At 39.1% G+C, this 15,249-nt stretch overlaps 2 protein-coding genes across 5 annotated transcripts; one reads left to right on the top strand and one right to left on the bottom strand.

Moving 5' to 3' along the window:
• Nucleotides 1-2,742: 2,742 nt before the first annotated feature.
• Nucleotides 2,743-3,686, top strand: LOC148698383 (uncharacterized). The gene is made up of 2 exons (XM_088700705.1): nucleotides 2,743-3,449; nucleotides 3,623-3,686. The coding sequence occupies exons 1-2, from the start codon at nucleotides 2,756-2,758 to the stop codon at nucleotides 3,661-3,663; spliced, it is 735 nt and encodes a 244-aa protein (XP_088556831.1). The 5' UTR covers nucleotides 2,743-2,755; the 3' UTR covers nucleotides 3,664-3,686.
• Nucleotides 3,687-7,579: 3,893 nt separating this feature from the next.
• LOC137746762 (calcium-dependent protein kinase 1) lies at nucleotides 7,580-14,598 on the bottom strand. 4 transcript variants are annotated; one of them, XM_088682501.1, is made up of 8 exons: nucleotides 14,468-14,598; nucleotides 13,017-14,219; nucleotides 11,437-11,580; nucleotides 11,147-11,299; nucleotides 9,943-10,058; nucleotides 9,634-9,801; nucleotides 8,852-9,076; nucleotides 7,580-8,062 (listed from the first exon to the last, which is right to left on the bottom strand). In XM_088682501.1, the coding sequence occupies exons 2-8, from the start codon at nucleotides 13,801-13,803 to the stop codon at nucleotides 7,955-7,957; spliced, it is 1,701 nt and encodes a 566-aa protein (XP_088538627.1). In that variant the 5' UTR covers nucleotides 13,804-14,219; nucleotides 14,468-14,598; the 3' UTR covers nucleotides 7,580-7,954. The 4 variants fall into 4 exon arrangements, with proteins under 4 accessions (XP_088538627.1, XP_088538634.1, XP_088538631.1 ...); XM_088682508.1 differs by having other exon boundaries at nucleotides 13,017-14,210; nucleotides 14,468-14,595; XM_088682505.1 differs by lacking the exon at nucleotides 14,468-14,598 and adding an exon at nucleotides 14,366-14,444.
• Between the last annotated feature and the right edge of the window lie 651 nt (nucleotides 14,599-15,249).

Consider the following 15,249-nt stretch of genomic DNA (forward strand, 5'->3'; position numbering starts at 1 on the left):
TGAAATTTCCACTGATGAAATCCAGTTTTAAACTATTAACAGAGAAATTATATTTTCTGGAAACAAGTTTTTGCCATGAAATTCCATAAAAGTTCGTTTTCTACAATGACCAGAATTGAATCTCAAGGAAAAGTTTAAATTTGAAGTTGGCATTTTCTCATAAAATTCATAAACCTGTTTGTGAAATATAACCAAAATAATCTGTTATAGTAAAATTTTTTGTGAGTAATGATATGTGTTCTCACATCTTCAGCAAACTCCGTTCTTAAACTTCATTCTCAAAAATGGTTCCTTCAGAGACAAGTGCTACAACAGCACAATGGTCCAGAACAAAGATGTTCACTTCTTGCGTGCAGCTCAAACCATATGTATCTCAGTGCCCCAGAGAGGTTAAGACTACTCAGGCCTGGTTTGGTACTGAGGTGATTCTGAAAAAAGCTGGTATAAAAAAAAGCTGGGAGCTGTTTTTGTGTTTGGTAAACATTCAGCTTCGGCTTTTTTTCACAGTTTTGGGTGAAAAAAATCCAAAAACAAGAAACTGCAAAACCCAGCTTTGAAAAACTGGCTTTTTTTTCACATCTGTTTTACATAAAAGTTTACCAAACACTATAATACTGTTTTTTTTTTCAAAAGCACTTTTACAAAATAGTTTACCAAACACTTTGCTGCTTTATTTCACAACTGCTTATTCTTACAGCACAGCAGAAGCAGTTTTTTTTCAAAGCACAGCAATACCAAACCAGCCCTCAGTCTACCGAGCCAACTAAAAGAGCAAACTGAGTGACAAGTGTTTGATCGTTTCGTTTATTGTTCTAATTGAGTTAAGTCATTCATGTTGAAATACTTTTCAGTGGGGATCGATGTGAGATGTGTCAAAGTAACAAGTCCTTCTAAGCAATCGCACTGCTTTATGTTGACTCAAGTATAACCTCACTAGACTAAGTTCCATCACGAAACATGTGGTGACGGATTGATGTCTGAGAGTTAGCTAATTCATCTGTCACCCTTTTTTTTTTATCACTGAAAGCTTGTTTGGTAATTACTCTTGATAGGAAACTACTCCAAATTAACAGTAAGGCAACAAATGTGACCTTTCCCGAAGCTAAATATTAGAACTTGACCAGATAATGTGACATGCTTGTTTAGTATTTTGAGATTCGAATATTTTACAATACTCCAGTGTTTGGTGCCCCAGATGAATATAACATTAAATGTTCAGCCAAGAATTCTGCAATCAAAGATCCAACGGTCTGTATGTTAGTTTATAATATACGTCGGTGCATCCTAAAAATTACCTTAGAATAGACCGAAAAATAAAAAACACACCACTTATGTACAATCAGTCATTGCCGTTACCACCCCAATATCAACATGGAATCTGTTACCAGTAAATCGCGTGACGCTAGCACAGGCCAACGACTCATCGAGATAATCTCATGCACCGGTGCACGGCTGACGTTACGTTAGCTTGTCGAATACAAACTTTTTCAAACATAGACAATGCCAGAACAGGTACCGAAAGAAAATACCAGAAACAATGTGCTCACTGCTCCATCCGGTATACTGCTAAGCCAACTCGAAAAATTTTGGTCGCCGGCAGAGAAGCTGAGACATTCACAGCTGTTTTCTTTTATGTTACAAATAGCAGAGTACACAGAAGAGTTGATAACACAATTGCCCGACCAGAAAGCCTATCCCCTACATGTACTACTACAAAACCATTCACCTACTACATGTACTAAAACAAAGGCATCATCATTCCGATTACAAACTGGTAATAAATTGTGAAAACTTACGCTCTCATTGCAACCACGAAAATTTGGCTCGTGTGGGTGACAACAGCCATCTCTTACCTCTAGTATTCACCCTCAGACAAAAAGAGAAATTCCTAACAACCATACCACTGAGTTTTTACTTCTTCCGGCGCCTGTTGTGTTTGATAAACCGACTCCAACTCAGTCTATGTCTGTTGCACAAATAGAATTCCAGTCTAACACGAAATCCCAGTCCAACACGGAATCCTCACCGCTTGCTGCAGATCATGTTTTGTCCTGATTCAACTACTTGTAATCCTAGTTCTACATATGTATGACTTGTAATCCTATAAATATGAATGCACGACGCTCACTCGATTATTGAGGTGAGATTTATAATTACTATCTTTCATGGTATCAAGAGCCAGCGTCTCACGACAAGGGTTCATATTATAATTTTTTTTTTCTTTTCTTCTCCGTCTTCTACAGTTATGGCGTCTTCTTCCTCTGCTACTGCTGCTCCCTCTGTCATGAATTTTCTCACCATCAAGCTCGACCGCAACAACTACCCTCTCTGGCGTGCTCAGTTCCTTCCCTTGCTGCGCAGCCGCAACTTACTATCTTATGTTACTGGTGAAAATCACTGCCCATCTGCTTTTCTTCTTGATGACAATGGTAAACTCACAGACAAGGTCAATCCATTATATGCTGAATGGATACAGACTGATCAGATGATCATTTCTTGGATTACGAGTTCCCTTACTCCCAAGGTTCTTGCTACAATCGTCAACAAAATTGATTCGGCTTCTGCCTGGTCGTCTCTTCAAGAACGGTATGCTTCTATGTCTCAAAATCGTATTATCCAAATGCGTACAGACTTGATGAATACTGCTCGTGGTAATCTTTCTATTGCTGACTATCTTGACAACGTCAACGCCATCGCCGACAACCTTGCTCTTTCTGGCGCCCCCGTCTCTGACTTCGACTTAGTTGCCATTATTATGAGTAAAGTAGGTCCACAATATGAGACCACTGTTGCTTCCGCACAAGCTCGTGACACTCCCATCACCTACAATTCATTGGAAGCATTATTACTGAGTGCCGAGCAACGTTACAACGCCTTTTCTCTTCCCTCTGATAGCGGCACCTCTGCTTTTGCTGCTGTCCGTGGTGGTCGCGGTGGCTTCCGTGGCCGTGGTAATTCTTTTCGTGGTGGACGTGGTGGAAGCTTCTCCCGTGGTGGTGCTGGTAACTTCTCACGCCCAAATTTGGCTGCTCATGACTCCGGTTCTGCTGCCCCTGCAACATCCACCTCTGCAGCCCCTTCCCGCGGGTCATCTTCTTCCTACAATGGACTTCTTGGTCCAGCACCTGGCTCCAGCACATCTCATGGTTCCTTGCCTGTTTTTTCCTCCTCTGGGCGTATTCAATGTCAGATTTGTCAACGCTTTGGGCACTCGGCTATTGATTGCTTCAATCGTCTCAATATGTCCTACGAAGGTCGGGTTCCCTCCTCTCGTCTTCAAGCCTACACAGCTGCACCATCTTCCCGTGGTTCCGCCGCTGCACCCTCTGTCCAGCAATGGCTTTTTGACTCCGGCGCAAATTCTCACATAACCAATGATGTCAACCAACTCCAAAATCCTCGTGAGTATCATGGCACCGATCAAATTCGTGGTGTGCATGGTGGTCCAGGTTTGAACATCTCAAAAATTGGTGACTCGTACCTTCGAACTAAATATGCTTATTTTCGTTTGCCTAACACCCTCTATTGTCCCCAAGCCTCAACTAATGTGATTTCTTTGAACCGTTTTTCAGATGATAATAACTGCTTCTTTACTTTACATCCCCATTTTTATCGTGTGCAGGATTCACGGACGGGGAGGATCCTTTTACAAGGCCGGAGTAACAATGGATTCTACCCGTGTTCTAATCGCCCCTCTCATCAAACCCATGGTGTTTTTGCTTTCTTAGGTGAACGTGTAACTGATGCCTTGTGGCATAGTAGATTAGGTCATCCTTCGTTTTCAATTTTACAACATTTAATTTCTGCAAATAAATTGCCCATTCAAGGCTCGTTTCAAAATAAATTTTGTCAATTTTGTCCCCTAGGAAAAAGTCATAAATTACCCTTTTCTCTGTCTACATCTGTGTCTTCTTCTCCTTTAGCGTTAATTCATTCCGATGTTTGGACTTCACCATCTTTATCTGTTTCTGGCTTTAAATATTATGTGGTGTTTGTGGATGATTTTTCTCGTTATACTTGGTTTTATCCATTGCGTTCAAAATCTGACGTCTTTTCTACATTTGTTACTTTTAAAAATTTGGTTGAAAATATGTTCACTGTTAAGATTAAAGCTTTTCAAACCGATGGTGGTGGGGAATTTGTTAATAAGGCCCTTAGTACATTTTTGAATGACCATGGTATTTTACATCGTCTTACATGTCCCCATCACCCTGAACAAAACGGATTAGCCGAGCGTAAACATCGTCATTTAGTAAAGACTGGGCTTACTCTTTTAGCCCAATCTGGTTTACCTACTTCGTATTGGGCCGAAGCTTTTCATACTGCTAATTATATCATTAACCGTTTGCCCACTCGTCTTTTACACCATATGTCTCCTTATGAAAAATTATTTCACAAACCTCCTCATTATCTGTTTTTCAAGGTTTTTGGTTGTGCCTGTTATCCCTACTTGCGTCCTTATAATAATAACAAATTACAATTTCGTTCAAAACGGTGTGTTTTCTTAGGATATTCATTAAATCATCAAGGTTATAGATGTTTGGATCCCACTACGGGACGTGTCTTTCTTTCTCGCCATGTTGTGTTTGATGAGAACAGTTTTCCATATCAAGAATCCATTGTTACTTCGTCATCACCACTTTCCTCGTTTGTGGATCCCGTTCTCGAGATTGGCCCATCCAACAATCCTACTACTGCCATCCCCTCCATCCCGCACCCACCTTATCCTATTACTTCAGCCGTGTCTACCCCACCTCAGCCTTCTACCCAACGCCCACTTCAAGTATACACTCGCCGATCCCCACGCCCCAAACCTTCTCAGCCTCATGTCCTACTTGCATCAATCCCTACCATGCCCTCCAGTTCTTCTCCTGAACCAGTCCCTACACCAAACCTGCCACCAGTCACACCCGCACCATTGATTTCATCTACTCCCGAGGTAAGTGCCGTGTCCCATTCTATGGTCACTCGAGGTAAAAGTGGTATTTGCAAACCTAATCCCAAATATACTTATGTTGCTACTGTTACTAATGCCTTGGTTGAGCCTACATGTTTTAGTCAGGCTAATAAGGCTTCCGAATGGCGTAAGGCGATGGTTGACGAATTCAATGCTTTACAACATAATGGCACTTGGACTTTGGTTCCGTTTCAACCCACTATGAATATTCTTCCTAATAAGTGGGTATATAAAATCAAGCGACGCTCTGATGGCTCAATTGAGCGTTACAAGGCACGGTTAGTGGCTAACGGGTTTCATCAACAAGAGGGTTTAGACTATGGTGAGACATTTAGTCCTGTTGTCAATCATGCGACTATTCGGTTAATTCTCTCCATTGCTATTCATTTCAATTGGCCTCTTCGACAACTTGATGTCCAAAATGCGTTCCTTCATGGTTCTTTGAATGAAGAGGTCTATATGCGGCAACCACCGGGTTTCATTGATCCTCAACGTCTATCTCATGTGTGCAAATTGCAACGTTCTTTATACGGTCTTAAACAAGCTCCTCGTGCATGGTTTCAATGTTTTTCCGATCACTTGGAAAATTTGGGTTTTGTATCTTCTCATGCAGATTCTTCATTGTTTACTTTCTTTGATGGTTCTGTGGTTATTTACTTGTTAATTTATGTGGATGACATTCTTATTACTGGCAATAGCATGGACCATATCACTCGTTTGATTCATCAGTTGGGCACATTATTTTCAATGAAGGATCTTAGACCACTTCATTATTTCTTAGGTATGGAGGTTCATCGTACTAGCACGGGCCTTCATCTTACTCAAACAAAGTATATCACTGATCTTCTCCAACGCACCAACATGCTGGAATGCAAGCCCATTTCGACCCCAGCCATTAGTGGCCGACGCCTCAGTCTCTCTGATGGCGAACCATTGTCTGATATCACCGAGTTTCGTAGCATTGTGGGTTCCTTGCAGTATCTTCTCTTCACTCGTCCTGATATTGCCTTTGCCGTTAACCAGGTTTGTCAGTTTATGCATAAGCCCACAACGACACATTGGGTTGCGGTTAAACGAATACTCTGTTATCTTAAAGCTACTCCAAAACATGGGATTGTTTATCGCTCGAGTTCCCTTCAGCTCACTGCCTATGCTGATGCGGACTATGCTGGTGATCCGGACGATCGTCGTTCCACTGGTGGTTACTGTATATTCCTTGGTGATAACCTCATCTCGTGGAGCTCCAAGAAGCAACGTGGTGTCTCACGCTCCAGTACAGAAGCTGAATATCGACAGCTTGCCTACACAGCCGCTGCTCTCTCTTGGTATCGCACCTTGTTTCGAGAGCTTCATCTCCCTCTTGCTCCGCCCCGCATCTGGTACGACAACATTAGTGCCATTTCCGTAGCTTCCAATCCAGTTTACCACCAGCGCATGCGGCATGTCGAAGTTGACTATCACTATGTTCGGGAAAAGGTAACTCGTAAAGAGCTCATCGTTTGCTATGTCTCCTCCACGGATCAGCTGGCTGATCTTCTTACCAAGGGATTGTCTGCAGTTCGTTTTGCATCCTTGCTGTCCAAACTTCCAGTTCGTGACCTCCCTGTACGTTTGCGGGGGAGTGATAAACCGACTCCAACTCAGTCTATGTCTGTTGCACAAATAGAATTCCAGTCTAACACGAAATCCCAGTCCAACACGGAATCCTCACCGCTTGCTGCAGATCATGTTTTGTCTTGATTCAACTACTTGTAATCCTAGTTCTACATATGTATGACTTGTAATCCTATAAATATGAATGCACGACGCTCACTCGATTATTAAGTTGAGATTTATAATTACTATCTTTCAGTGTTTACCCTTAATTATTCTTCGGTTGTCACCATCACCACCACTGGAGCCAACTGGGAAGCTGCCCCCCTAACCACTGATTCGCACCCAAACTACCAGAAGCCTGAAATGGGTTAGGGTTCTGTGGGTTGGTTAGGTTCTGTTGGCCTGCAAATTGGAAGGGGCTTGCTGCTGGGGCTGCGGGTGTTCCTCCGAATACAGAGGCAGATTGTGAGGTTAAAACCGGCTGTGGACCAAAACCTGGGGATGTAGGTGTCGATGCCTGATTTGTGTCTTCGGCCATACTGTCCTTCATATTCATTTGATCATTATTACCTGGGGAACCAAATGGAAATGCAGGATTGGAGTTGCCAAATGGAGGCTGTGATGGGGCACTAGTAGGTGCAGTTGAAGTGAATGAGAACATGGAAGTTCAGGATGCACCATTGGATGACCGAAACAAAGATCCACTGTTGTTATTTGTAGAAGAAACCGTGGATCCTCCAAAAGTAATAGGCGCACTGATAGTAGTAGCAGCGGCAGACAAGGATCCTCCAAATACAAAAGGCACACTGTTAGTGCTAGTAGTAGCAGCAACGGAGGATCCTCCGGATACAATAAGCGCACTGGCCACCATCATGTAATTCATTAGCTTCAGGAATCAAACTCAGAACGTGTCGTGTGCAATATGAGCATGGAATTCGTCCATAACCACTGACCATCCCGTGGTGGTTAACTAGGCAGAAGTGTTTGAATTTCGGAAATAAATAAATAACTAGGAGAAAGTGTCCATTTGTGGCAATGACATAATAAATCAGTCTATGTTTTCATGGTCCACTTGAGTAGTTTTACCAATTACTATCACAATTCACAAATGTGTTCCAAACCAAGTCTGCTTATATTCGTTATACAAAGAAGAAAAAAAAACATAGGCCAATGAAAATGTTTCTCCTCGCTGTATACATGATAGAAAGGGCACCGAATTTCGGATGCAAAATCCCCTCGATGTGGAAGTCTCAACAAATTCGGAGAAAACAACCCGAAATGCCTGGCTCGACTTGGAAGAGTGAGCAGTTAAGCACCTTTCTATACAATCTTAATACCTCAAAACAATGAAGAAAGAAGCAGGAAACCTTCTTTGTTATCTATGAACTAAATTTCAAGTGCTTATCTAAAGGCAATGCTGAAGCTACTTTGCAATCCCTTCTTACCCGGGCCATAAAAATTTCCTTTTTGCATCATGGCTACAAACTCGTTGTAATCTATGCGTCCATCCTGCAATAACAAAGTAACACGGTAACTCTCATATATAAACAGATCAGAAAAGTTGGGTTCACATAATAATTTCTTCCCGATGCAAGTAATATAAACATTGCGACAAAGAAAAGGCACAAATTCTTGACTTGTCCCCCCTTTTCGGTCGTCATGCGTTCTAAACCCCAAATATAGTGTACTATTTCAATTATCAATACCACAATAGCAAAAGAGCTCCTGCTAGACATTGCAGTCATTGTTTTGGTCTGAAATTCGTAAACTAAAGCAACTAGGCCAAAACCCAAGTTCTGGAAAGAAGACATGCGGAATTAATATTACCAAGTTGCATACAAAATTTGGATATTTCAGTCACAAAAGAAAAACAAACTGGAACCGTTAACTATTAATTAATGAATGATTCCAAATTGCTCCCTAATCAGTCACCGAAAGGTTTATGAGGGTCCATGAAAGCTAAATAATACCGACACAGTTTTGAGCTTAACAAAAATTTGTTGCATAAACTGATAAAGGACTTGAGTTTGCATGCCATTCGTAATCACATGATTAACTTGGTGCATATAGCATGCCTCTTATGGATGATAACAATCTGAAATGGAACTACCACGTCAATTTAGACAACAAATCACTCTTCCGACAGTTGAACCTGTTCCATTACTCTCCAAATTAATGCAAGTTTCATGCTGATACGGAGTTCAGACGCTTGGGATCATGTCTTATTTTGAGCCACATCATCTTTCTATGTAATCTTAATATGATACAAATGCTGGTTGTTAAGATATAGTCACTTACATTGTCCTGATCAACTTCTCTTATCATCTCTTCGAGGCGAACATCCTCTATGCCAAACTCCTCACAAGCTACTTGAAGCTCATCAGCAGTAATATAACCACTTCCATCCTTATCAAAGTAGGAGAAAGCTGAAAATAGATGATCTTCTCTCTCAATTTTGTTCAGATGCAATGTTGCAGCTACGAACTCCCCATAATCAATGGTTCCACTGTTATCAACATCTGCCTGCAAATCGGAAAAAAAGTGTTTCTTTATGATCTTTAAAAATCTGTATATAATGATATTGGCTTTTTTGAGAAACAAATTCTTAACTAAAGAGACTAATACATCACAAATAGATGAACACTTAATTGGCCTAATCATATGCACACCCCCTGTGGCTAAAGTTCAAGAAGTATAGTATTTATGAAAAGTAGATTCCACAGATTAAACAGGAAACTGTCACTCGTCAATATTCAATAAATTTTGTTTTTGAAAAACACGACATTAAAATGACAGTTAAAACAAGCAGACTTAACTTCACTTTTTTACCTAACATAAAATACTACCAGTCTGTCTTCATGGCTGGAACGATCATGGTGGCTATGGGCCAATAGGGTAAGAGGGGTGGTGGGGAAAGGTAAGAGAGATATGATGAATTTGATTTTGGTCAAGTTTCTCTAGGGGAAAATAACATTTACATGTGCGTCTATTACTATGCTACTTCTTGATATCCCAAAAAGATAATGAATCATTATAGTTAGTTTAAACTTAAAGTACTCCAATTTTAATCTGGCACATACTGCTTGCATTAGATCATAAATTTCAGACTCCTCCAGAGTTGCTCCAAATCTTTTCAATCCGGCCTTGAGTTCGTCAAAAGTGATTTGACCACTGTTGTCAGTGTCTATCATCTTGAACATTTCTTTCAGGCCAGCTATTTCTTCTTCAGACAACCTCTCTGCAATTACCTGCCAAATAGTTAAAAAGAAATTATCATCCTTGGTGAAATCTGAAATACAGTGTTTATGTTATTAATTGCAGTGCTGGCCAAAAGAAAAGAGAGTAACTAAAGGCATCTTAAGTATGTGTCTGGATCAATCGGTACTTACTCTGAGAGCCATTTTCTTGAGCTTGTTCATAGCTGAAAATTGTTTTAAGCGACTTAGAACTGCAGAATCAAGAGCCTTATCGGGAGCCACACCATCAACTTGCACCCAGGGGTGGCCTGAAAGGAATAAAACCTACCAAATCAATAAAAAGTAAACGACATTCCTAACACCAAATTGTGATAAAAAAAGAATATTAGAATCCGGGGACACACTTTTGACACACATTTTTTAGGGGCCCACTATGTAATGTATTTCAACAATCCGAATGTCTATCTTTTAGGTCTTTCCTTAAAGATCATGTCTACCAAAAATTACCCAAATCCGAACCATGACCTTTGGATTAAATTTAGTGTTTATTTGTAGAACTGTATCCATCTTCTTCACTACAAATGAATGTCTTAATGGTTTTGAATTTGTCTTATTTTTTGCAAGGATTATCTATGAATGTTGTACTAAAATATAGATGGTTTGGATCGTTGAAATACATTATGAAGTGGACCCTACAAAATGGGTGTCAAAAGCCTGTGTCCCCTGATCCTAATGCATATAAATGTATAAGAACTGTAATTTTATGTGTAGCAGCAGAAATGATTTCGGGAATTTTTAAGAGATTTATAAAATTAAAGATTTAACTTCAACAGCAGATTTTAATATCATAGTAATTGAATAAAGTTTATGCATATTTCTTTCTAATTTTAACAATCACATCTAAGGTAGCTATTGTCGGTCTGAAGGACAATAAAATAAATGAAAATACCCCTGACAAGACATAATACGCAAGTGATGTGGAAGGAAATCTTGTCTATCTTTTACGTAGATGAGGTAGATGTTACGCACATTAGAGCTCTCAGAAGAACCCATAAAGGCGAGCATCAATGAGGCAATTACTCTACAGCCAGATATGCACTTGTTTTTGTTCAACTTCCATGTTTTTTTCCATATTTTTTGGACAGCGCAGCAGCATTAAATTTGATATACAGTTCAGGAGAGTAGTTAAGGTATAATATTATGACCTGCACAAGCTCCAAATAGAGCAACCTATCGGTGCTTTCTAAGAATTTACAAACATGCATTTCAGTAGGAAAAAAGGATTCTCATTAGTGCAAAACCCTTGCCATTAATAAAAAAAACCTCAAACTTTACAACTAACATCCTAAAAGAAAAATAACTAAATAATTAACAAAAAACAATGAAGGAGACTCACACAAAACTTCATGTGCTGTCAGCCGCCTTTTAGGGTCTCGGACAAGCATTCTCCTCACTAAATCTTTGGCACCATCAGAAATACTAGGCCAAGGGTCTGATTCAAAATCTAAGTCACCATGCAGGACCTGTTCAAATATTCCCTGCTCACCTTCTGTTGAATCGTAGCGAAGTAAAGTAAGAAGAAAACAATGTGGAAAACAATTACAATACACAAAAGTAAAGGTCAGATTTACTAAAACAAGAAAATAAGATCAAGAATCAAATATATAGCAAGTTAAAAGTTCCCACCAGCCCAAAATGGAGGTACCCCACTTAACAGAATGTAAAGGATTACTCCTGCACTCCAGACATCTGCTTCTGGACCATAACGCTTGCGTAACACTTCGGGTGCAACATAATATGGACTTCCAACCACATCAGTAAATTTTACTCCTGCATGGACGAAACCACGAATATTTGAACTTTCAATTTAATCATCAAATTCTGAATAGTTTAATATTCAACTCTAGTTATGTGGTTGTCAAATAAACAGAAGAAAGTAACAATGAGTCAAAAAGAACCAAACTTGTCCAAAAGTAACTATTGGGAAGCAAGCACATCCACAACGTGGTTATATGTGGAAGTAGGAGCAATAATGTAGGGTTATATGTATTATTATTGAATCCTATCCAGCACATCCTAGAAACTCTTGTTGGTTCCATAACTATGTTGAAATTTCCACTGATGAAATCCAGTTTTAAACTATTAACAAAGAAATTATATTTTCTGGAAACAAGTTTTTGTCATGAAATTCCGTAAAAGTTCGTTTTCTACAATGACCAGAATTGAATCTCAAGGAAAAGTTTAAATTTGAAGTTGGCATTTTCGGTACCGAAGCTTATCCAACAGCGTACCAGGTTAGGTACAGTTTCGTAGAGAGATAAAAGAACATAGGGAACCCGCAAAAGAGGGTGGTTCACTGGGTGAAAGTGAAACAGTGCAGACAAACGGGCCACGATACAAAAGGATAAAGAAGATAGTCTGAGGTCTCAAATATTTAATTAGTACGATTGCAAAATTAATGGCTGAACAGCGAATAACAAGACATGGTGAACTGTAAACTTTTATCATAAAATTGCCACCCAGGTTACAGCTCAAGGTGTATGGGCTATGGAATGAAATTGAGCACGGAATAAGTTTATACCAAAAAATGCAATACCAATGATAAAGCTACAGCTCTAAAAAATTACGAGTAATGCTTATTTAAGAGGTGACAAATATAGAAATAACTTAGGTCACATTCTTTATGTTCCTAACTTTCGCTTTTTGCTAATAAGATCAAAAGATCATGCCTATCATCTAAAATCTATTGATTCGAATTTCAATCCACAAAAATTTCTAACGTTTGATCTCAAGTCCCATTTTCTCATAAAATTCATAAACCTGAATGTGAAATATAACCAAAATAATCTGCTATAGTAAAATTTTTTGTGAGTAATAATACATGTTCTCACATCTTCAGCAAACTTCGTTCTTAAAATTCATTCTCAAAAATTGTTCCTTTAGAGACAAGTGCTACAACAGCACAATTGTCCAGAACAAAGATGTTCAAGCCAAAGCAATAGTTAAAACACGATTGAATGTCAAATTCAAAGGGTTTGGTGAGACTGGTTAGTGAAAGAACACGGTGTTAAGTATTATTCAAGGAGCAAACAGACAATTAAATATTTAGGGAAAATAAATTCTGTTGTCCATGCAAAATATTGCACTAGATCACACCTTGTTTTGAAGGGTTAAGGTAGACTTAATAATCTTGATCATCATAACTCAAATGACAATAATAATATGAAATGGCACTGATAATATGAAAACTGCACGATGACAATTACCTGGCTTCAAGAAAATAGATAATCCAAAATCAATAGTTTTCAGAAGTGCATCCTCATCCTGACTGACAAAAAGAAAATTCTCCGGCTTAAGGTCTCGATGCATAACTCCCAATGAATGGCAAGCTTCGACAACTCCAACTATAGTCCTAGTTAGCTCAGCTGCCTTTCTTTCTGTATAATGCCCACGCTGGATAATCCTATCAAAGAGCTCACCTCCTGCACATAATTCCATTACAACATGAACAGCTACAGCATCCTCATAAGCTCCCTTAATAGATATAACATTTGGGTGCCCTGCCAAATGGTGCATGATCTGAATTTCCCTCCTCACATCCTCCACATCCTCATCAGTTATTAACTTCCTTTTTGCAATCGATTTGCACGCATACTCTTTCCCTGTCGCCTTCTCCACACACAGAAACGTAATTCCAAACTGCCCTTGTCCTAGTTTCCTCCCCAAACTGTAAAACTCCTTTAACTTTCCAGTTTTTGTTTGTAACACTGAACCGGCAAGTCCTGCACTAGGGACCCTCTTCATCTGCGGTAGCTTCTTGGGTTTGGCAGATTGTTTTGGCTCAGTTTCTGGTTTTGGTATTGTCACTTGCTCTGGTGGTTTGTCTAGTACTGGCATAGGTGACTCAGGTTCCTTAGGTGATGATGTCTCAGTGACATCTTCTCCGTTTGTGTGAACTGAGTCATCGGGCGACCTGTTTGGCCACATTACAGCTGAAACTGATTGGAAGAAAGCATTCTTGGAAATGCTTGGTCCAACACAAGTATTTCCCATTTTGACCAAAACTCGATTCCTTCCTTCCTTAACACTTGCTTAACATCAAAATCCAACCTCCTCTATTGAATGTCTCTTAGCACAACAAATAAGATCTAATTTCGAAATCCGACAACTATAGCTGATCAAGTCAAACTCCTCTCTCTCTCTAGACTCTAGTTTATACTAAAGAGATGAAAGATCAAAAGCTTGGATTTGTAACCCCAAAAGTAAAGTATCAAAATTTCTACCAAGTCAACATTCAGAAATCATCCATACCAACTTTCTGAGATTGCATCAGACTCTGGCACATGAACTCTTGTGTTTGATGGAGCAAACCCAGAAATCATAAACTCAAAGTCCGATTGCAGAAAACACAAATGATAGACAGAGAAATGGTGAAAACCTTGCTTGATCAGCCACTAAATCTGCAGTTACTACAAAAAAGAAGACAAGTTTGAGATGAATAAACCAAGGAATATAAGGCCAAAAGGGAAAAGAAGTAGTCAGATGAGATGAATAAACAAATCAATTAAAAGCTCTAAACTTTGAACAATTCAAGCATGATGCTGCAAAACCCAACTGAGAAAAGGAAACAGGAACTGAGTAGAAGAGGTACAAATGAAAGATGGGCAGGTAGTAACTAGTAAGTTTCAGGTGAAAGAGTGACAGAAAATGGATCGACCTTTTCCTTTTCCTTTTCCTTTTCCTTTGGTTTTACCAAGCTGCCTGTGGCTAACTGCGGCTGCCCGCCTGCCCGCCTGCCTAGTAGAAATGGAATGTTAAATATAATAATATTTCCTCTGTCTGTGTCTGCTGCCACTGGAGAGCAGAAATATTATTATATTCGGACAGGCTTGTGTGTGAACGTGAATGGGGGAGTCTGAGGGCCCAGAAGTAAACGCGTTCGGTCCAGATACTAATTAATCCCCGGGTTTCTTGGTTCCTCCTATTCAACCATGTTCAAATATTCATCATTTTTTTATATTTTATACAATTTTTATTTTTATTTTTTGGTAAATTATGAGAGAGTGTTTTATTTATTTGTTCGAATCTTGATCTGATTTTGGTCAAATATTTTCTTCTCATTTTTATTTGATTTTGGTTATACATCTAAGGCACCTATAACAAAATATCCTTCTACGAATATTGTCATCAAATTTTAAAATCAAAACAAATATGATCAAGATTAACAAGATCATCAGATGTGATATTTGTTGAGAGAAGTATCGGATCAGATGTATTGTATTATGGAAGTGTTTGAGGCAGCCAAAAATTAAAATAGGTGAAAAAGAAAGAAAATCTTTAGCTTTGAATGTTTTTCTTTTTTGGAATTAATTTTTGATATTTGTATATTAAGAAAGAGAAATGATTTCTACACATCATTTTTTTGAGTTTTCTCCACCTAAACTTGTCTGTTTATCTATATGTCTGAATTGTTTTCGATTTATTTTTCAAATGTTAGGA

This window comes from Pyrus communis, chromosome 2 (assembly GCF_041283825.1).
Source record: "Pyrus communis isolate YQ-2024b chromosome 2, ASM4128382v1, whole genome shotgun sequence".
NCBI classification, from domain to species: Eukaryota; Viridiplantae; Streptophyta; class Magnoliopsida; order Rosales; family Rosaceae; genus Pyrus; species Pyrus communis.